The sequence below is a fragment of the Panthera pardus genome, unplaced genomic scaffold (assembly GCF_024362965.1).
Source record: "Panthera pardus isolate Hobbes unplaced genomic scaffold, ASM2436296v1 HiC_scaffold_24, whole genome shotgun sequence".
Classification (NCBI taxonomy): domain Eukaryota; kingdom Metazoa; phylum Chordata; class Mammalia; order Carnivora; family Felidae; genus Panthera; species Panthera pardus.
Genome location: NW_026526810.1, coordinates 95,023,192 through 95,047,082, shown reverse-complemented (window position 1 = coordinate 95,047,082; position 23,891 = coordinate 95,023,192). Strand labels below are relative to the sequence as shown.

Below are 23,891 nucleotides of genomic sequence, written 5' to 3'. Positions count from 1 at the left end.
TCATGATCTCACCATATGTGGGTTCAAGCCCTGCATCAGGTTCTGTGCTGACAAGCTCAAAGTCTGGAGCCTGCTTCAGATTCTGTGTCTCCCTCTCTCTCTGTCCCTCCCCCACTCACACTCTGTCTCTCAAAAATAAACATTAAAAAAAGAAAAAAAAAAAAAGAAATTGTCTTCTGCATTTACCTGCATCTACCTTTACACCAATTCCTTCACAACCACTTTGCTGTTCTGTTTACTCTTATTCCAGATGCACTTTCTGGTCTAAGAGCTAAAGAGCTGAACCTAGAATAAATTCTACATTCTAACTTGATTAGAAGAAAGAATAGCTCGTTCATTCGTTCTTTCTTTCTACCTATTTATTTATTTATTTATTGGAAGAGATGTTTTAAAGCAAAAGAGTTAATTCTCTATTATCCACAGGTACTAGCTCTCTTTTAGGGTTTAGAAAGAGGCTTAAAAAAAAAAAATCTAGCAGAGGAAAAGAAGAAGTCTCTTTCCTAAGAGAAAAGATAAGACATGCTTACAACAAAATGGAAGCTTGGAATAAGGGAAAGTAAAAAATCAGAACTCAAAGTTTTATTGTCTTCCCAAGTCAAATCAAAAGGGTGATTTCATTTTACGTTGCAACTATCATGAACTCCCAGAACAAATATTAATCATCAAAGTAAAAGAGAGCCAACCAACTCTTTCTGTTTTATTTATTTTAGACAGCGAGTTCACGTGGGTGATGGGGGGGGGGGGGGGGAGTGGGCAGCGGGGAAAGAGGATCCGAAGCAGGCTCTGCACTGACAGCAGCCAAGACCGATGTGGGGCTCAAACTCACAAACTGAGAGATCATGACCTGAACCAAGGCCAGACACTCAACTGACTGAGCCACCCAAGCACCCCAAGAGCCAACCAACTTTAAATTATTTGCAAGAATGATCAATTTATACACCCTCCTCTAAGAAACTGACAAAATTTAAAACTTTTATGTCTTAATGGCTGCCCTTAAGAGTTCACATACATCTGCAAGGTGTTATACTGCTTAGGAAGAAAGCATATATATCTTACGTGTATAGCTTAATGAATTACCACAAAGTGGATAGCTTTTTAATTTTTAAATTATAGTCCAAAAACCATAGTCACATAAAACTATACTAAGGTTTCTAATCTTAAAGAAACATGCTTATTTTAGTAACAACTTTGATTAATCTTAATCTGACCAAGTGTTTCCATTAACTTTTTTTAGTTCAAATTCACCTAAAAGGCTTTATATTCAAATGAGGCCATCCTAATGTCATCAAGCAGTTTTGTGAGTAATACAAACCTCATGTACCGTACTGAATTCCTAAAAGGAGAAACAAGCACCTCAGGAAGAATAAAACCACATTTTCTATAGAATTTCAATTATGTTCTCAGTCTATATAATTTCTTTTTGAGATATAATTGACATAGAACTTTATGAAAGTTTCAGGTATACAACATGGTTTGGGATTTGTACGCATTGCAAAATGATCACCGCATTAAGTCTAGTTAACACCATCACCACTATAGTTATAATTTTTTTTCTCATAAGAACTTTTAAGATATACTTTCTAGCAACTTTCAAATATACAACATATTATTACAAACTATAGTTATACTGCTGTACATTACATCCCCAGAACTGATTTATAACTGGAAATCTATATTATTTAACACAATTTTTTAAAGATTTCCCCCCCTTCTGGAGTAAAATTCTGGGGTTTAAAGAATTTCACTGATTAAAAGTTACCAATATTTATCACAAAAACCTTTATAAATAAATTATCGGTATAAGTTTTACACTTATCCTACTGGATTTAAACAAGATCACACCTAGTTAGTTCTGTGCTTCCTTAGAGACTAATTCTAAGTCAGATCCAAATGAAACATGCCCCCAGTGTGCAAATGTTTCTGTCATTTTAAATTAATGTATCTAGAAGCACTGTTACTTTAAATTCATAATTCAACCACAGGCTTAAACAACATGACAAAGTGAGACACCACCACCACAACTGTATAAGAAATGGACTTTAACTGGGTATAAATTTACTACACAAATAATTAAATCTGTAATTATACATGGTTTCTGAAGTCCTTTACTGCTTCTGATTCAGAACATATATCCCTTAAATATAAAAATGTCCTCACCTGAGTTAACTGCTTACACCTATCCTTCATAGCAACAGCATCTTCCTTCACAGCAGCAAGTAACTTATCTTTTTCTTGAAGCTGATGTACAAGTGCGGTCAATTCTCCTTTACTTGACTACAGTAGAGAAATCAATACAGAATTAGTAATAGTTAACATGAGCTAATGAAAATGAAGCATCTAATATCAAATGTTCTTGGGCCAATGCAGAGTTCACAATTACGTATAAAGTAGAATGACTGCCAAATCCTGGTCAGTGAAATATCATTCATGATTCATGATTCACTTTATCATTCTATATTCTGAGGCATACAATAGGATACATATCAACCAAGAAATAAATTTTTTACAAAGAATTATAGGACTCTATAGTTTTAAACCCAGAGTCAAGATTGCAATTTCTCCCTTCTCCTCCTAAAAGATCAAAAGAGGAATATGAAACCAAAATACAAACAACCAAAATGAAACAATCACCTGTAATGTCAAAGCATAACATCAGAAAAGACTGCCAAAAGTATGGAGATCAAACACAGGTGCTCCACAACCCTGTCAAAATATACTCAAGACTACAGAAGTGCCCTGATGCCTAGTTCTCTGCAATCAACCAGCATATGGAAAAACCAATTATCTTCCATTTGACATCAGGAACAAAGACAGAAGGTAGGAATCTTCTTGGAAGGAGAGCTCAAGAAGCAAAGGAAGTGAGAATGAAGAAGAAATCATACAAACTTTACTCAAAGGAAGCAGCTAGTGAGGCAGAGTGGGGAGAAATTCTTCATAGTCATACTCTGTAGTGACGTCTTTTATCTGTAAGACAGAAAGGCTAAAAGAACTTATTTTCACATACAGCCTGAAAAGAACAGCACTTAGCATTGGTCCTTCATTGTCAATCTCCAGGCACAGAGTTTATCCAAGAGGAACACCCTCACTAAAAGAGGAGTACAGATCAAAAAGAAAACAGAGTCGGGGCACCTGGGTGGCTCAGTCAGTTGAGCATCCGACTCTTGGTTGGCTCAGGTCACGATCTCATAGTTTCAAGGAGTTTGAGCCCCATGTCTGGCTCTGCACTGGCAGCAAGGAGCCTGCTTGGGATTCCCTCCCTCCCTCCCTCCCCCCCCCCCCACCCCTCCCCTGCTCGTCCTGTCTCTGTCTCTCTCAAAGTAATTACTTAAAAAAAAATTTTTTTAAAGACAAAAAAGTCTATGCAAGATACATGAAAAAAGAAAACACAAAAAACAAATGACAAGTGAAGAAAAATCACCAAAAAAGATTGTCAAAAAGCAGACAAAAATTGTGATAAAAAAAAATCACTATGAGTTTTAAAAATCTTATAGTAGTCATTTCTGGAAATCAAGAGTAAAGAATAAAGTTCACAAGAAAAGCTCAAAGAAAAGACCACAGAATGAGATGAAGTATGAGCCAGCAAAACCCAAACTGGAAGTAAAAGTAACGCTATCTCAGAAATACAATCCAATTAGAAGTAGAAAACAAAAAGAGACAGGCTGCTGAAATATATTAAGAGACAGAGTCTAGGATGGAGAGAAGTGAAAAAAAAAAAAAAGAAGTAGAAATAAACCAAAAGCTTTTCTCTTAGGATTAAAATATGAAACACAAAGACAATAGGCAAAGATTTAGTATATGCTTACTTGATACCCATTATTTCAATTATTTTAAGGGATAAATCTCATGGCTGAAAAGATATGCTTTATCCTAAGAAATATAGAGGACACAGGAGTCAAGGCCAAAACCATATTAAATTTCCTGCTGAACTTAAAAGAAAATGAATCCCTTGATGTTTGTACGGTAGGGTAGACACTGGAAAAGTTCAAAAAATAAACATCTGGGTGGGTTGCCCAAAAGATGTTTTTATTGTGAGAGTAATCTGACAAAAATACATGAAAAGAATACAAAATTCAGTGTGTTCTTAGACCTCTATCCAGCTGAGTAAAGAATGGTAAAGCAAGTAGGAAAATTCTCAAGGAAAGAAAGTGAAACCCAGAAATATCATACCCCATCAAATTATCATTCATCTATAATGACAACAAAAAAGCATTTTAACTTGCCACAACCTGGGAAATAATAGTTTCTATGAGCCTTTCCTGAAGAAATTCCAGGAAAAATAAATTCAGCCAACCAAGAGACAAATACAGACACCATGGCAAAAGAACTGTTATCAAGCTTTGAACCCACCATTAACCTGCAGAATTGCGACTAAAACATGAAAATTATAGTCACAAAGTAAACATTAAATGTTTTAAGTATCTGACAAACAAATGCTATCCCCAACAAAAGTTGAACGGGAAAAAGGAGAAGGGGTAGGAAAAAATTTTAAGTAGGCAAACCTCCTATTATATAGCATAGAGTCAGAAGAGTTAACAATTTAAAGTTGAAAAATCACATAATTGAGGCAAATACATTTAAAGGTCAACACCAAGAATGACTGACTAAAATAATCAAATCAAATATTTTCTTACTAATGCATTAACCGTTACCATTTTTGAGCAATTACTGTATGCTAAGAACTCTAAGCACCTACTATGTATTATTTCATTTAATATTCAAAACCTGATTATCATTCCCACTTGGGAGAAGAGGAAAGTGAGACACTGGGGTTATGTAACTTAAGGCCAAACAAATATCAATGTGGCAGAACTCAGATATGAATCCAGGAAATCTGACTCTAGAACCCAGGATATTAACTCTAATATAAAACACAAGTATCCTGCAGCTTAAACATAAGGCACATGCGCACACACGTGCACACACACACGCACAGGCACACATACAACACATGACATCTCTTCAACTCTGCAAGCCCTCTAGCTTTTACTGTTTTCCCTTTCCCATCTAAGGTATTCAGGGTGGACACTGTCCCCTTTCCTATTCATTTGATTATCTACAGTCTAGTACTTCAATCAAACTTTCACTGATGATATCAAATCCAATTTTTCAGTCCTTATCATCCTTCATCTCTCTAAAGCATGTCACTGTTGACTTTTCCCCTCACTGGTGAACTCTCTACCATCCCTAAGTGTCTGTGATTCCACTGTCTCCCTGGTGTTGCTTCTCCTCCTACTCCTCTTCAGTATCCTTTGCGGTGGCTTTCCTTGCCCTTTAAATGTTGGCGTTTCTCAGGGTTCACTCTTGAATTTTCTTAGCACTCCCCACATTCTCTCTAGTCTAGCACACATCCACCATGTGTATTGCTGATAGTGGAGTATTTTCCTAAATCACACCCATTATGATCTTTTTTCAACTCCAGAGAAATACATATTCAACTGTGAAATGAATATATCTACTTCAATGATTCAGAGGATGCCTAAAACAACTACACAAAATTTTTCACAATCCTCTACTCTCTCCTCCTCTGCAAAGTGTTCATAAATAGCATTGTCACCACAATTTACAAAGTTACTCAAGAGCAAAAACAAGCATTCATTCTAGACTCTTCTTTAGCTACCTCATCTAACTGGCCAGCAGGTCCTCTAACTCCTCCATTTCCATCCTATGCTGGTGATCCTGCATTTATCTTCCCCCTTCCTCTGGAGCAGTATTAGGGGTGGGGATTTACTTATACCTGGAAACTTGATATCTATTAAAAGGTCTGACCAAGACAGTTCCTATGACAGGAAAAGGGAGAAACTAAATTTACCTTTGCAAATACTGGGGACCTACAAAGACACTGTGTCCCTGGAGATGAGAACAGAACCACTCTACGAGAAACACAGAATAATTAGATTTTGGAACAAAAAGTTCCAAAGATAGGGAAAAAAAGTGAAGCTGCAAAATAGTCTATTTCAAAACACTACCTTTAACAGTCCCCAACTTTTTCCTTGGCCTGCCTAAAACAACTAAAACACGGGGAGGCTGATTTACCCCCCAGTCTCTAGAGTTCAAAGCTATCTCAGACAATAAAATAACTACTCTTGCCCCCTTAAGTCACTACCAACATCCTTAGAAGAGAACACTAAAAGCAATTATTTTCAATTTTAAAAAGCAGTAATTTCAAACACTGGGTATAACACAAAAACTTCAGCTGAAGGCTTTTCCCTTATCCCCACAAATAACTAAGAAACCCTTTAAGATAGATATACTTAGCCGATTAAAATAAATCAAAGGACAAATTCTTCAGTCAAGTATTTCAAGAAAGTTTCTTGCAACAGAATAATCAGATATTATATCCAAAGTCACACAGTTACAACACTCACCCTGATTACCCTGGAACACCTTGCTTACACTGAGCCATTGTTGGCACCACATGGAGACCGTCCAACAAGCATACTACACTGTAAAATGCCAGACTTGTAAAACTCACTGTCAATAGATACTTGGAGGTATAGCAGACTTAATATGCTACGATAAATGCTATGACAAAAAAAGCCCAGATGGTTATGAGAAAGAATAGCAGAGAGAACAATTTAGACTGGGAATTCAGATTAGCTTTATATGGGGAAATGATACAGAAACAACAAATAGGAGACTACTAAAGGTAATCAGGTGAGGGGGATAGCCTGGACTCGCGTGCTCTTTAACGAAAAAAAAATGAAAGCCACTCATTGTTTTAAATGAGGGGTGTGTGTGTGTGTGTGTGTGTGTGTGTGTGTGCGCGCGCACCCGTGCTGAGAATAAGAATAGTGAAGTCCACATCTAATATTGAACATCAGATACCGTGTCATCTTACCTCACACAAATAACATTTGAAAACTTGTCACCTTTCCAGTATGACATAGTATACATGATAATATAGTGAGCCTGACCCATGAGAAATTAAGTATTAACTCCATGGATTGTTTTTTTTTGTTTGTTTTTTGTTTACAAGTTTTAGTCCATCATAGCAGCGGTTCTACCATCCAAATCACTTATTTTAGAAGGATGATACTTCATACACACACACACACACACACACACACACACACACAAAAGAGCAAAGATTCCCAAGTTCTCTGAAGTGTGCTATCTTCAGTCACAAAAGCATTCCATATATTCTATCCAGAAATCGCCTTACCTTCCCTTCAGAACAGAGCAAAGCAAGGTACGGTGTTAAGTGTCAAATGACTTTAAAGCCCTATAAATCATCTTACTTATAAGCACTTCACTTTTGTCAGACACCTGACTAAATAAGTGTACTGATTAGTATAGATGTACAAAATAACTTCTGAAGCCATTCCAGAACTTTTAAGTGTGACTATGTGCTTTGGAGTATGAATGATGGGAATATGAATTTATTACTCTAGCAAAAGTCTTATTTGGTGAACTTCTCATCACTGTTCCCAAACATGCCCATACTAAAAAACATGCTTACCTTCTTCAAAGCATCCTGTATCACACCAGACTTCTCCTTTAGCAGGTCTACAACACAAAGGGCCTCATCCTCAGAAAACATCATAGTCTTCAAGGACAGAAGAAAATCTTTAAATTTCACTTCAGCATTTTCTTAAAAAAAAAAAAAGAAAAGAATTGGCATTTAAGAGACACAAGTAATAACTTCAGCAAAGGTAAGCATCAAGAATTCTTGACCCAGAAAGTCAACAGCAAGAGAAAACAGATTTATATTTCAGGTCAGACAACTAAAAAATGCTCCAGTCAAGAGAGAAAAAGTGTTTATCATCTTTAATATACTATGGAACAATTATATTAACTAAAATTTAATCAAACTACAGAATACTAAAGTGCCAGTATGCCCTCACTTAAAAAAAAATCATTCCAATGTCTAGTATGCTAGTATCTGTACCAAGTATGTTCACAAATATTCTCATTTAAACTTAATAATCATGATATACAAATCAAACCTTACAGGTGATAAAATAAGCATGAAAATAATTATAAAAAGGAAACAAAATTTTTAAAAAAGGAAATATGATTTTACAAATACCAAATATATACAAACAATCCTGACATTTAAAAAAATCCACGCATCAAGCATCCCCTGACTCACTCAATTTCCTCGGGGGCTCTTACATAAAGCACAAACTTCCTTTCCTTAAAAACCAACTGCCAAGCATTAGACCCAGAGAAGCCCAAGGCTTTAATAGTTCAGCAACATCATAAGTTTAAAAAGTCAGTTATGTGTGTGCGTGAGAGCAAGGTATGGGAATTCTCTGTTCTTTCCACTCAATTTTGCTGTGAAGCTACTATTATTCTTAAAAAAAAAAAAAAAGTGTATTAAAAAAGTAAAATAATAATGAATGGTGGTTGTGAATTAGCACAGAAACTTCACAAGAGACCATAGCATAAGAGAAAAAATCATCAGACAGCAAAATAGCTGTGAAATCTTGGGCAAGTCAAATTCAAGGGTCTGGCCCCATAAAACTTAGCAGGTTGGACTAGAAAATTACCAATAAACCTTTTATTACAAAGATTCTATAATTCTTTTACCATTCATTGTTTCTATGAGAAAATTTACTCAACTCCATCAGAACTCAAAAACGTGTTTCTTCAATACAAATTGTTACATGCTGCATATTACCTTTATCAGTTTCAGTCTTCAATTTTTTAGCCCCCGCTTTCTGGATTCCTTCTACTTGGTCAGGTTTAATTAGATCAATAGCATCTCTCTTATCCAGCACTGGATTTGAATCGGCATTATCCATCAAAGGAATATAAGCAGTTGCATGAATAAGGGGTTCATCTACCAAGACTGCAATTTAAGTTCAACAAAATTAGAATTACTCAGGGTTTTACAGCAGAGTAATTAAATAACATGTACACACATTTAAGTTCAATGAGAAATGCAGTTATTTTCAAATATCTAACACCAAGTCAATTTGGCTTTAAATTCCTATTTTATCATTTAACATAAAGTAAAAACACACTTCTAATTAAGCAGTAGCAATTCAATATTATTCTACAGTAAATCATTTAAGTTATCTGAAAGCGTGTAGCGTATCTCCTTTCTAACACTATCTGAAAACTTCTTCTATATCCTTTATATTTTCATTAGTTCTCATTGTCTTCCTGTTTTAACTAAAAAATCCATTCACATTTAATTAGTGCCCAAGGAAAACTACTAATCTTTATTTATGTTTGTACTTTGCCGAATTCTTACTGCAAATGATAAGTTTTTAACGGAGTTCCTTCCACTTTCTAGGTACAAAAATCAGTCATTGTTCCTTGCAGATATTGTCTCATTTCTAAAAGTTATGCCTGTAATTTCCATGGCACATCTTACTGAACTGGCTAAAATTTGCAGAACAACATTAAAAGTGGAGGAAGGAAGCCTCCTTACACTTTGTTCCTACTTTTAACAGGAAGAACTTTAAGAGTTTGAACATTAAAGTCTGATGTCTGCTGGCTAAAGATAAAAACTTCTGCACACATATGGAAATCTATCTTCCTACCTTTTTAAAAAAGCTTTTGGGCAAGAAGAGTGTGTTTTGTTCGTTTTGTTTTTTGTTTTTTTTTATAATATGGGGCGCCTGGGTGGCTCAGTGGGTTAAGCATCCGACTTCAGCTCAGGTCATGATCTCACAGTTCCTGAGTTCAAGCTCCGCATCAGGCTCTTTGCTGACAGCTCAGAGCCTGGAGCCTGTTTTGGATTCATTCTCTCTCTCTCCCTCCCTCTCTCTCTCTCTCTCTCTCTGCCCCTCCCTGGCTCACACTGTCTCTCTCTCAAAAATAAACATTAAAAAAATTTATTTTAATTTATAATAAATATTTAATCTTATGAAATATTTGTGGGTAATATTTTTCTGTACCTAGTTGCTTGATACATCATAATTTTCGTGCAAGTAATACAATTTCATCTTTTCTCTTTCTAATTTTAATATTTTCCAGCACTAGTTGATACCACTGTCCAATATTATTTGAATATCACCATTTAATCTACACACGTTTCACAGAGGTTTTCCCTGGACAATTCTGAACATATACAAACTGCTCCATCACTCTTAATGGGATGCTTCCCACATATACATGCAAACAATGTTTAGGAAATAATTGGGAATATAGGGTAATGATATATCTAGACAATGTCCTCAAGCATAATCTTTAAGTGATATTTCAAAGTACAAATGTTTCCTTGTTGGAATGAGCACTGGGTGTTGTATGGAAACCAATTTGACAATAAATTTCATATTAAAAAAAAAAAGTACAAATGTTTCAGGAATACTTTTCTTCTATAGTTTATATGTTATTTACATTATTTTCAAAACTCCATTGAGACCATTTAATAAATGCTTTGTCCTTTTTAAATTTCAGATAAACTTCTTCATCACAAACATACCCTGGCCATCTGTCAAAACACTATGAAACCACAAGACTCAAGAGATCCCTGGACTTCTTTTAGCATTAACATTGTTATAGTACACATTAAGCAGAGAACTGAAGAGCATGTGAGTTCTAAGATCCTTGTCCTAGTGTACTTCTCTGGAATTAGTATTTATAAAACACATTATCTACACATTTCACCGTTTTCTGTCTTTTGCTTCCTTGAAGAAACTTTCTTCTTTCCTGATCCACTTTCTTGTTTAGTCTCTTGATGGAGGGGTAATGACTCTTGCTTTTTTGAAGGTGCCATAAGAGTTTCCACCTTTTTATCCTGATCATCTTTATTGAAAATAAATGAAAAGTCATCATAGCAAACAATGAACACACCAGAAGATTCAATTACTGGTAAATAATTCCCAGAATGCTTTACCTTCAAAATTTTAAACTCTCTAATAGTATTATTCCAGCTTTCTTACTCTGTTACACCTGTCTTTAATTTCATCAAGACTTCTAAAAATACTTGTTGCTTCTTTTATATCCCATTTCTCAGCCACTCTTAATCCTACTCAGCCTATGGGCATGCTCAAATCCCTACCATCTTAAAAAAGAAAATCCTTCCCACCACTGTAATTCCCAGCCTCCCACACCCATTTCTTCTTATATTAACAAAAGAATGATCTGTACTTCTTTTACCAATCATTTGTCAATTGCAACCTGATTTTTATCTCTTCCATTATCCATGAAAGGATTTTACAGAGCAAGCTAGCATCCCAAATGCCATACTCTACCAATATCCTTTATTTCTTCTTTGACTTCTATTTAGCATTTCATACTACTGATCTCTACCTCCTTAAAATTCTGTCTTCATTAGGCTAAGTAAAATAAGATCATGAAAGGACAAATATTGTATGATTTCACTTATATAAAGTACCCAGACTAGTCAAATTCACAGAAACAAAGTAGAATGGTTGTTACCAGGGGCTGGGGGGGGGGGGGGGGGGGGGGAGGGAGGGAAATGGGGAATTACTGTTTAATGGGTACAGAGTTTCTATTGGGGAAGATGAAAAATTCCTGAGATGACTAGTGATGATGGTTGCATAAGAATGTAAACGTACTTAATGCCACAGAACTATACACTTAAAAATGGTAAAATGGTAAATGTTATTGTATATTTTGCCACAATAAAGTAAAATTTAAAACTCTCTATCACCTCCCAAAAATTCTCTATCAGCTCCCAAAAATTCTCTATCAGCTCCCACAATTCTTTTCTTACACTTGAAATATTCCTTTGCAAATTCTTTTGTAAACTGTTCCTACAGAATACCTCATATGCTGGTATTCTTCAGGGTAGTACCTTTAATTTAAACAATTCCCTTGGATGTGCTTATCTATACCCGTGACTTCAACAACTATTTTCATGCTTACAGCTTCCAAGTCTATATTCTAGCCTTATGCATCTGCACTTACATATCCTATTGCATCCTAAATTGCTCTTTATGTAAGTGGCCCCCCATAGGAACCTGAAACACAACCTGAAAGCATTCTCCTCTCCATATACATCCACTCTCAATATTCCCTATCTTAGTGCTACCAACCACCTACCAATCAGGGATTGGCAAACTTTTTCTGTAAAGGCCCAAACATTAAATATGTCTGCATATCCATACAGACTCTATCAAAACTATTTGAGGCGCCTGGGTGGCTCAAGTCAGTTAAGTATCCAACTCTTGATTTTGGCTCAGGTCATGATCTCACAGTTCATGGGATCGAGCCCCTCGTTGGGCTCTGCGCTGAGCATGGAGCTTGCTTGAGATTCACTCCCTCTCTCACTCTCCCTCCCCCCCACTCTCTCTCTCAAAATAAATGAATAAATTAAATTTTAAAAAGAATTAAAACTATTCATCTGCTGTTGCAGTATGAAAGCCAGCCATACACATACGTTAATGGATGAGTATGGCTGCATTCAAAAAAACTTCATTTCTAGACAAACAGGTTTGCATTTCATGTAATTTCCACATTTAACAAAATATGATTCTTCTTTGGACTTTTTTCGAATCACTGAAAACATAAAAACTATTCTTGGCTCATGGACCATAAAAAACAGAAAGCAGGCCAGATTTGGCTCCAAGATTTTAGTATGCCAACCCTGAGAAACTTAAAACTTGGATAATCAGTCTTGATTCTGCCTTCTCCTTTATCTGCCATACCTCATTCAATAAGATTAGTCATGTTGTTTTTACTTTATAGACCTCTTTAATCTACTTTTTTTTAAGTAGGCTCCCGGTCCAATGTGGGGCTTGAACCCACGACCTTGAGATCAAGAGTAGGATGTTCTACCAACTGAGAGCCAACCAGGTGCCCCTTTAATCTACTTTCTAATTCTTCTGTCACTACCACAGTTCAGTCCTCCAATTTAACTTTGGAAAACAATAATCTCATAACTAGATTATCTATATTAAATACTACTCCATAAAACTTGTCCTCCCCAAGTTCTGCCAAAGACATCTTTCTAAAATATAAATATGACCAGACCATATAAACTGACCGGCTTGAAAAATTTTCAACAATGGCTAAACTATAACACCCCAGCTCCTTAACGCTGTGTACAAAAACCATCATGATCTAGCCTCTACATGTCTTTTCATCTTTGTGTCCTACCACTCCCAACCTCCTATTTCATGGTTCAAAAATACACTGTACTCCTATCTCTATCTAAGTGACATTCTGACAGTATAGAATGAGACCCACTAAGCTGCTTGGTGAAGTGATTCAGTGCCTGGAAGACCTCAGGCACCGTCTCCTCTGTAAAGCTCTTTACCTCTGATCCCCATAAGTAGTAGTTGTTTAGGCATCTGCATTTCTTGTATACTTCAAACATCTCTTATGTAAGTCACATTTCATTACTGGCTTACATGTCCTTCTCCCCCACTAAAATAGAAGTGCTTACTCTGATTTCTCTAGCATCATGCCTTGATCATAGCTGGCAAACAAATATTTAAAATCCAATATAACGAATTCAACACTCCACAAGACACACAAACAACTTAATGGTAAACACAAGTCCTTTCATAAAAACTGTTTGTAGTTTCACACGTCATGACACCATTTCTCATGGGCTTTCCATTACATCTGTTAACCCCTCTACCTAGAATATCCTATCCCACCCTTCCCAGCCACCCAAAAACCAGCTAGTACTTACGTAACCTCTAAGGTTAATTTTAGGCATTACATCCTCTAAGTGATCCACTTAGAACTCCTACACTGGTTTAGACATATCAAAATCATTATATTAAACATTTTACAATAATTATTTATGTTCATGTCGACAGTTTGAAAACGCACTAGTTTTATCACTGCAGCCCTATTACCTAGTATAATGCCTAGTATAAAATAGCTGTATGAAAAACATTTGCAAAATTAAAGACAAAAACGGTATCTATCTTTTCATCTTTAATTCCTATCACACTAATTAGAAAACAGAAGTTTCTAACTGCTGATATTTATAGGTCCTTACTAGTTCCAGTAAAACAGTTGAATTTTATATATTTCCATTAAGTTTCTTTTCCATATTTCTAATATAAAGTTTAGTTTTAAATGCTGTTTTATGATCAATAATTTTATCAGCATTTAATGTTAATGAAAGCAAACACACAGTGAAAATGACAATGTTCTTGGTTTCAGACTCCATATTTTTAACATTTTGTATACACACCTAACAAAGTATCTAAATTTCAAGCTCTAAAGTCATTAAAACAAATACAATCATACAATAAAGTTGAATAGATTATAATACCGCTTCCATTTTTAGACTTCTTCTGCCCTGGTTTCTTCTTTGAGGCAGCTGCTTCAGAAGGGGGGGTGGGCTGTTTAGTAACTGGGACAGGTTCTACTTTTTTGCCTGGAATCTTTGACACATCACTTTCTTTGGTGACCTGTTCTTCTAGTACAGGCTTGTGTTTCTTTTCCTTCTTCTTTCTTTCTCTGACACTACTTGAAGTTTCAACTACATTCAGTGGAACAGGTACAACTTGCTCATCTTCTACAGCCAAGGCATCAGATAATTTAAAGTCCCGGGGTACACTCTCAGAATCAGATTCATGGAGGTTCCCATTCTGGATTTCTTTCTTTTTATTCTTTTTCTTTTCTGCCTTCTTTTTATCGGTTTTGGTAGGAATAAGCTTTTGTTCTCTTTTCTGTTTTGCAAGAACTTCATCATATAATGTTTCTTTCATGAAAAGCCAGAAGAAGAGGAAAATTACTGTAATAACTACTGAAGGAATAAGGACAATAAAATATGTTGATTCATAAAACTCCATGGTGCTTTTGTTAATGTGATCCTATAAAACCTAAATGGGGGGCGGGGGGGGGGGGGGATAGAAAAAACAAAAACTTTAGTCAGCATAATACAAATTAAACACAAAACCTCTGCTCTTTCAAGTAGTATTTCAGATCTAACCTGATGTACAAATCTAAGCAGGTTACAGTTGTTTAAATCACATACTTAATTATTTTGCCATCTACAACTCAAATATACTATGAAATAAAAATGTGTGGTAATAATTAGAGTGTAATATATCCTCTGCTTTTAAACCAAATGAAAAGGTCTTCACAGGAGGAAAAAAAAAAAAAACTCTAGACATCCATTACTTTTTTTCCCAAACATCATCTTTTGACATTTTATTAGTACTTAGCTTTTTTCCTCTTATTGCACTGTTGACCAATACTACTATATGTGGAAACAGAAGCCATCAACTGTTACCGAAACACTGGATATTCATTAAAAGTACCATACTTTGGGGTCCCTGGGTGGCTCAGTCAGTTAAGCATCCAATTCTTGATTTTGTCTCAGGTTATGATCTCAGGGTTCATGAGTTCGAGCCCTGCACTGAGCTCTGCACTATCAGAGCAGAGCCTGCTGGAATTTTCTCTCCTTCTCTCTCTGCCTATCCCCTGCTTGCACACTCGCTCTCAAAAAAAAAAAACCAAAAGGTACCATACTTTTAATTGCAAAAAAAAAAAAGAGAGAGAGAGAGATGGTTCATCTCATCATTTAGAAATTTAAGCCCATTCACCAACTGCTAGTACCTTTATTCCAACAACTAACAGCCTCATGATATAAGTGAGATACATCACAGATAGAGAAACATACTACAGCCAAATTAAAATGTTAGGCTCTGTCATTCAGTATTGAAATAAATTACAAATTAGATGCTTTTCTTGATTTTTTTTCAGGGTACCCCTTACTACAAACTAAATTATACTGCAAAAAACAAAGCTGGCCATAATAATCTTTTCTAAATGCTAAAAGATAAGAGAGGCCTTGCCTCACCAACAGAGTATGAGTCCTACTTTTAGATTAACCAAACAGCTATAGAAAATAAAGGTATGGTCTGATTACTCAGATCTGCCTTGAACATAGACACTATAATCCCTCATCTGAAGGGTAGTTATAGCTAAAATTATACCTCAAAGTAAGAATGGTTCTGATGTTTAGGCTCTAGATATCAATATTCCTATAAATATGTATAAGCCACATAAATACGGCTTGTATCCTTATAACTCCTATCACATTTGTTGTGAAAAAAAGGCAAGGTATGTAATGCAGATGAAATTAAACCCGTGGACATGCTTAAGGTAAAGCTATGTAAATTCTACTTTTGTACTTTTAATGTGTAAATGAATCTGAGAATCTTAAGTTCTTAAAATTATCCATCTGAAGTCTCAAAAACGGTAATGATTAAAGAAACAAAATTCTACCTAAACAGAAATATTCTAAGAATTATTTCAGACCTTAGAAAACAGCAGCTTTAAAGTTGAATAAATCTGAGTTTAATGAATTTAAGACTTCACCAGAACCATTTTAATAGGACTCAAGAGTTTTCCAAGACAAAATAAAGCTATTCACAGTAGTCTCTGTTAACTGCCAAGATAAACAGACCTAGAAATCTTATGTTTATGACAAACTTAAGCACATTTAGTTTAACTTTGTCTTTCAACTTCCTTATATCTCATTTTAAAATGTGGAGTATACTTTTTTCAAGTTATACCAACAATGACTTAAGTCTAAAAATAGTGAGAAGTGGAACCTGAAAATTAAGTTGTTTTATTAGGCACACTCTTGATCTTTATGATTAAAACAGCATTTGTTACCATTTCACATTTCCATAGGCAATTTTTTTAATGGTGTTACAACCCTAGACTTACTTAGACAAGGTTTTAAAAGGTTGACGGGGAACAGGAATCACGTGCTAACAAAATACTAAAAGAAACTTTATACAGAATTGTTCTTCCCTGATAAGTCATGAACTCTCCAGGTTTTTAACTAATCAGACATATTTTACTGTGTCTAAGTGTTACTTGTCAACCAGAAATGCTTTCAAGGAGCAGAGACCACGTTTTATCTTTGGTTTTTTGTTTGTTTAAACATTACCATCCACAGGCTACACACAGCCTGTCGAAGTTAGCTGGGGAGGTTGGGGGAGAAAAAGAACAAAACAATGAGTTACAACTTGGATTTTTGCTGTGGGGAAGAAAAGCCACAAAGGCATTTACCAGCAGCCACAGATGCTTGGGGGGTGGGGGGTGGGGGATGTCAAGTCAAAGTCAGAAAGACCTTGAACAGCAAACTGCAGCCATGTGTAGCCTAGGTCTCAGGAGAGCAAAATCTATGATTAAAGCAAGAAGCAGACATTCAGGGGAAAGAGCCCATGAGACCACAAGAACTCTAAAACACAGATTCTTCGAATGTTCTGATGATTTTCTAGTTCCCTTTTCCAGGTCTCATAAAAGCCTGGAGGAATCATGATTCCCATTTCTGGATTTTCATAAGATTCCCTTCACACAATTCAATTCCCCTTCTCTTGAACTTACTTTCTGCACCTAGAGAGGTCTAACCAGAACACCAAGACAAATTTAAAGTCAAGAAAATGCTTGTATTTCTTTAATCCAATAATCCTGAATTTTTAAACCAAGAAATTTGCAAGGAAAAGCAGCACATATAAAGATGTTCACAGCAACATTATATATAATATGAAAACTGAGACATAAAATATCCAACATCAGAATAGGTTCAATTAGCAAATACCAACACAATAAAATATTGCTATTAAAACTGTAAAATCAAAAAAAGCCTTTAATAAGATTTCTTGTCAATTCAGTATAGTCAAAAATCGTAATTTTGCTTGTATGATCAAAATTTTTTACATATAATAGGCAATATCAAGATGATTAAACAAAGAGGTGTATCAGGGCTCCTGGGTGGCTGAGTCGGTTAAGTGTCCAACTCTTGATTTCAGCTCAGGTCATGATCTCATGGTTCACAAAATCGAGACCTGCATCAGGTTCTGCGTTGAGTGTGGAGCCTGCTTGAGATTCTCTCTCCCTCTCCCTCTGCCCCTCCCAAGTACATGAACACTCCTTACTCCTTATCTATCTCTCGCTCTAAAAAAAAAAAAAAACAAAACAAAAAAGAGTTGTGCCAGAATCATGGGTGCAGTCTCATCTGCCTTAATATTTTAGTTTTACACTTTGTAATTTTTAAGAGATATTCACAAAACGTTTAATTCTTTGCTTAATTCAAAAAATGGCAAAATGAGTAAGTACTAAAATATCAATAATAAACCATAGTTTCACATTATACACATGGGTATAAGAGTAATATAAGGAGAGAAAAGAGACAAAGGGGGCCTGGGAATGAAATCCAGAAAAATACAGAGAAAAACAAAGGTAGCAAGAGATTTCATTTTACGTGGGGCAGGGGAAGACCATGAAAAAATAAAAGGAAAGGGTAGGAGGGGTTGAGACAAAGTTAATTTAGCTCAAGGTGAAAGGAATCAGGTTGCTAAAATTTTCTCAGTCCATAATATACAACTCAACATATGCTTGTTGAGTTGATATAACATATAGACAATTAGCAGCTCAGGTTTTGAGATGACAGCATAAGTCACCAACGTTAATAATTTCTCCATATTCCCTTTGTAATATTAATGAGCTTTTTACCTCATACCTTCCACCTTAACAGATTCCAGTCTGAATATAATTAATAGCCAATGGTGGACAAGTAAAGTAGGAGTGAGATAAGCATGGAATCATAATAAACACATTCCATACCAGTGGCTTTAATCTTTTATTTAGACATAAATCCTTCAAGAAATTGATAAAAGACCAATCCACTTTCCCAAAACTAAAGAATACATACTAAGGTGGATCCCACATTTAAAATCCTGCTCTAGAATAAGAGATGAGTTTTCATCCCTGCCCTACCAATAAAGAACTTAAAATTTAAAAAAAAAAAGTTAACAGGATGGAAAACAATATATAAAAATTCTGTCTCATCTGAGTACGTATTATGATTCTGTGTTTCAAGTAAGTATGTATTATGAATGCTAATCAAATAATTTTAAGATTCCATGTACTTGTCTTATTCTAACTTAATTTGTTCATACAAAAATTGAGCTGCATTACTCAGTTAAGTACTATACATTTCTCAGAAGGTTCAACAACTTTTTAGTATTAATAACGTAAAACCTAAAATTTTAAATGATTTACAAATAAAATCTAGGAGCAATTACTACGATTTCAACCACAATTGCTTAATTAAAAATGATATAACTAGACATAATAATAGGCTTAGATAAATGCAGGACATCTACAGAAACATCACACATTTAAACATACCACCTGGCTGGCTCAGTCAATAGAGCACATGACTCTTGATCTCAGGGTTGTAAGTTTGAGCCCCACATTGGGTACAGAGATCATTTAAAAATAAAAAAAATCTTAGGGATGCCTGGCTGGCTCAGTTGGTTAAGCGTCCAATTTCCGCTCAGGTCATGATCATGGTTCATGAGTTCGAGCCCCGCATTGGGCTCTCTATTGTCAGCACAGAGCCCACTTTGTATCCTCTGTGCCCCCTCTCTCTCTGCCCCTACCCCACTCACACTTTTTCAAAAATAACATTAAAAAAATAGTAATTAAAAAAAAATTGGGGCACCCAGTGCCTCAGTCAGTTTAAGTGTCTGACTTTGGCTCAGGTCATGATCTCAAAGTTTATGAATTCAAGCCCCATGTGGAGCTCTGTGCTGACAGCCTGAAACTTGGAGACTGCTTCAGATTCAGTGTCTCCCTCTCTCTCTCTGCCCCTTCCCTACTCGCGTGCTCTCTCTCAAAATTAAATAAAAATTTTAAAAATTTAAAAAATCTTTAAAATAAAAATCACACCATTTAAAATAATTAAGACAGTGTAATGCAGCAAAATACACTACAATAACAAAAAAACTAAAAACTACTTATGCTGAGCACAATTACATACATATAGATATAACCTGAGACTACACAGAGAAAGTGAGAGTCATTTTTTAGAGTGAAATTACAAATATTTTTAATGTACAGCTAGCTGACCTTCGAACAACACAGGTTTCAACTGTGTAGGTGGTCCACGTACACACAGCTTTTTTTCAATACATACATCAACTTATATTATCTATAAATATAATACAGTGCTGTAATGTATTTTCTCTTCCTTATAACATCTTAAGAAACATATTCTTTAGCTTACTTTACTGTAAGAATACAGCATATAATCATATAACACATAAAATGTGTCAGCTGTTACCAGGAAGGCTCCCAGTCAACAATAGGCTATTAGTTAAGTTTTGGGGTAGTCAATTTAAAAGGGGATCTTCCACTGCCTCAAACCCCTGCTTAACTGTTGAACTTTTTAAATTTCTTCTACATCAAAACAGAAATTTAAGTAACCATCCTGAATGCACATTACACTTTTAAAAGTTTAAATAAACACAAAGAGGGGTGCCTGGGTGGCTCAGTCAGTTAAGTGTCTGGCCCTTGATTTCGGCTCAGGTCATGATCCCAGGGTCGTGGGATGGAGCCCCACATAAGGCTCCATGCTCAGTGTGGACCTTCTGTCTCTCTCCTTCTGTCCCCTCCCCCACTCACACGCACCCCTCCCCCCCTTCAAAATAAATAAATAAACACACAAAAAGGAATTGCTTACATGTTATGAGGAGGGAAAACTAAAGCAGTCTGGTCAGTATACTACTGAACTTCACGTAAACATAAGAGTTTGAATTCTACTTTCTTACTACCATGGCATTTCAGGTACTCTTGCTTCTGCCATCATTTCCTTTAAACTAAAAAGATTTAAAACACAGGGCAAAACTTAATTTTATAAATTCTTCTGTTCTTCAATTGTTAAAATTTTGTCAACTGGGATGACTCAAAGAACTATTAGGAAAAATGTAACAAAATTCAAAACTAAAATCCAAACAAACTGAAAGTCAATTTTTTCCCACTGATGTACACCAAACAACATACTAGTAGGTCGGCATGTCTGATAGATAGATAGATAGATAGATAGATAGATGGCAACCAATTGAGGGAATGGTAGTTTTCAACCCAAGAATACAAAATTTCAAAGAAGCTCCTGTATAATACTGTCTGGACAACTAAATAAACCCACCTTTAAAACATATACAGGCTCCCAGAGTTGCCTTCAGAGGCTTTACTCAATATACAACATAGTTAAAATTTTATAAGTAGCTGTGAAGCCTATGCTGAAAACTCTTATTATTACAGGTTCTTTATAAAAACAGTGCTCATATGAAAAAAAAAAAAAATCTGTAACCTGATCACACTGAATCTAAATAGTTTGCATTCCAAACATGCCACTATTCATACCATGTTTCCCTTCCTTTAAATCCACAATAACATCTTACAGTTATTATTTTAAATGTACAAGTTAATCTTTTTAAGAAAAACAGTTTATGGCAAGTACTCTACAATGATAAAGTCTATTATTTGGTGGACCAGTATCATTTAATCAAATTTCCATTCCACAACAGAAGTATCTATAATATTTTCTGAACTCTTACTAAAATTTAGGAGTACACATTGTGTTGTTACTAATCTTCAAATACAATATGCATGTTATATTCCAGACACATCCTAAGCAAAATTAAGTATTTTTTTAATTTATCTATTTACTGGGGGTGGAGGGGTGGCAGACAGAGAGGATCCCAGGCAGGCTCAGCACTGTCAGCGCAGAGCCCAATGTGGGGCTCAAACTCACAAACTGTGAGATTATAACCTGAGATAAAACCAAGAGTTTTTCACTTAACCAGTTGAGCCACCCAGGTACCCCACAAAAATAAACTTTAGAACCAATGAATAGCAACATAATAAAGCATTAAAATGAAGTTGAGAATCTTGACTTTTGGTCCCAATTCAGCCTTGGCTCCAGGGGTCTTTTCTTACAAAGTTCTTAATGTTCACATTACCTGCATGATCTTGGAATACCAAGCCAAAAAATGTAAGTGGTTCCAAGTTGGTGGTGCCCACAGTGCCTGTGGCCAGAAGTAAATGCCCATCCTCTCTGGTGGAATGCTCCCTTAAGCCAGGTTCCTCCAGATTTCCAAAGACTGTCATCCAGATAAAAGCTCACCATCCAAAATGACAGAACATAAGATAAGCTACTAGGAGCAAGAGGCAACAAAAACAAACTAAGGAATTAGATCCCTTTAAGATTTAAGATACTGGAACTAATAGATTACAACATACACTCATAGACAAATAAGAGGGAACTGGGAAAATACAGGCTCCCAGAGTAGCCTGGGTAGATATGAATCAAACAGAACTTCTACAAATAAAAAATATCAAAATTTTAAATCCAATGGACAAGTGAACATAAATGCAAGGAGGCCAATTAAAATTAATATTTTAATAGGTCAAAGAGATCTGATGAGAGTGAATTAAGTCAATGCAGACAGACACACTTGGGTGGAACAACTAACAGGGACAAGGTAACTCTTAAGAGCACAAAGTGAGGGAGGAGTCTACCACAATTCTTCATTTCTAACTTAGAAGGGTCCATAAATGGATAAACCACTTGCCAAGATCAAGAATACAGGAATAGGTTCATGTCTGGGAGTTTTAGACATGATTTTGAATACGAAATACAACCAGGTGGAGAAGATCAGCAGTCAATGGAGACAAAATCAGCAGTAAGAAGCTACCACAGGTTCTGAATCAAGAAACCGAAAAGTCACTTTTCAAACAAGTCCTATCACACCTCCTCCCTACAGTCAAATCTAAAAAACTCTGCCTTATCCTCTGTTTGAAATCTTCACTTATCCTTTAAAACTCAGCTCAAATCATACCTATGAATATATCTTTACAACTATGGTCTTCCACAATAGGTTTTCATTCATTCTAGAGTTACTTAGCACCAATTATATGTCAGCACTGTTTTCTAGGATTCTCTAAAATAAACAACAATAAAAAGAAAAAGAAAAGCTACAATCCTTGCCCTTTTATGTCCATCATCCTACTAAAGGGAAGACAGTCCAGCAATTAATATACAGTATAGGAGATAGGAAAATACATGACATAATTGAGCAAGAACAGTAAGGGCAGTGTAATTCAAGTACAATAAAGATAAAAAGTAGAAGATGAAGTTAAAGAGACCATGTGAAGGGGACAGGCGCAGCAAACAAATCATGCAGTCTCTTAAAGGCAACTAGAGGGACTACGGCTTGGACTCTGAGTAACATGGGAAACTAGTAAAGGGTTCTGAGTATAAAAAGATGTAGGGAAAGCTGAAAGCAGGGAAAACTGTTAAGAGACAAGTGAAATAATCTAAGCAGGAGATGATTAGAGCAAGTTGGTGACAAGGGGAGTAGTAAGAAGTTGTCAAATTCTGCATACATTTTGAAAGTAGAGACCAGATGATTTGCTGAGAACTAGAATCTGGGGCACGAGAGTACAAGCAAAGACAATGTCAACTCCAAAAATTTTAGACTATGCCAAAAACAACACAGTTGTCCTCTACTGAGATGAGAGAAATGTGGAAAGGACATGACTGGGGTTGAAGATTAGGAGATAGCTTTTCGAGAGGTGGAGATGCCCAGCAGACAGCTAAACAAGAGTATGTGACAGGTGAGACCTGCAGGCTGGAGATACAAACTTAGGAGTATTCAGCAAAATGAATTATATACTTAAAGCCAATTAAAGAAAATCAGGAGGATGTTACCCTAGTGGCTAGTGTTATCAAGGAGGAGAGACCAATCAACTTTATCAAATGGTGTCGGTAATAAAGTACAATGAAAGCTAGAAAGTGACTGCTGGGTTTAGCAACACAGACTTCACTGGTGATTTTGGCCAAAGCAGTAGAGTAGTTGTGATCAAAACCTGACTAAAATGAATTCAAAAGTAAGTACTCCAGCAAGTGTGGACAACTCTTTAGAGGAGATTTTCTATGAAGAGATGAGAGAAATGAAATGGAAGCTGGAAGGATATATGAGCTTGAGAGCTTGAGTTTTAAAAATAGAAGAAACTACAGCATGTTAATATGCTGACAAAGATGATCCAGTAGAAACGGTAAGACCGATGATGCAGGAGAATGAAGGACAATGCTTTCAAATGACAAGAAAGAATAGAATTTGATGTACAAGTAGAAAGCACGGCCTTAGATGGAAGTACAATCTTCTGTAAAAACATAAGGAAGAAAGAGTATA

The 23,891-nt window shown here is 35.7% G+C and overlaps 1 protein-coding gene across 8 annotated transcripts in view; it reads right to left on the bottom strand.

Annotated features, from left to right (window-relative positions):
- KTN1 (kinectin 1) overlaps positions 1–23,891 on the bottom strand; it is a 105,236-nt gene that overhangs the window by 57,809 nt on the left and 23,536 nt on the right. For all 8 annotated transcript variants that reach the window (XM_019451721.2, XM_019451719.2, XM_019451722.2 and 5 more), the window contains exons 2-6: positions 14,156–14,708; positions 10,564–10,701; positions 8,624–8,794; positions 7,460–7,590; positions 2,158–2,274 (exon numbers count right to left, since the gene is read on the bottom strand). In XM_019451721.2, the coding sequence (XP_019307266.2) occupies positions 2,158–2,274; positions 7,460–7,590; positions 8,624–8,794; positions 10,564–10,701; positions 14,156–14,678 (1,080 nt within the window). In that variant the 5' untranslated portion in view covers positions 14,679–14,708. The remainder of the gene's footprint in view (positions 1–2,157; positions 2,275–7,459; positions 7,591–8,623; positions 8,795–10,563; positions 10,702–14,155; positions 14,709–23,891) is intronic.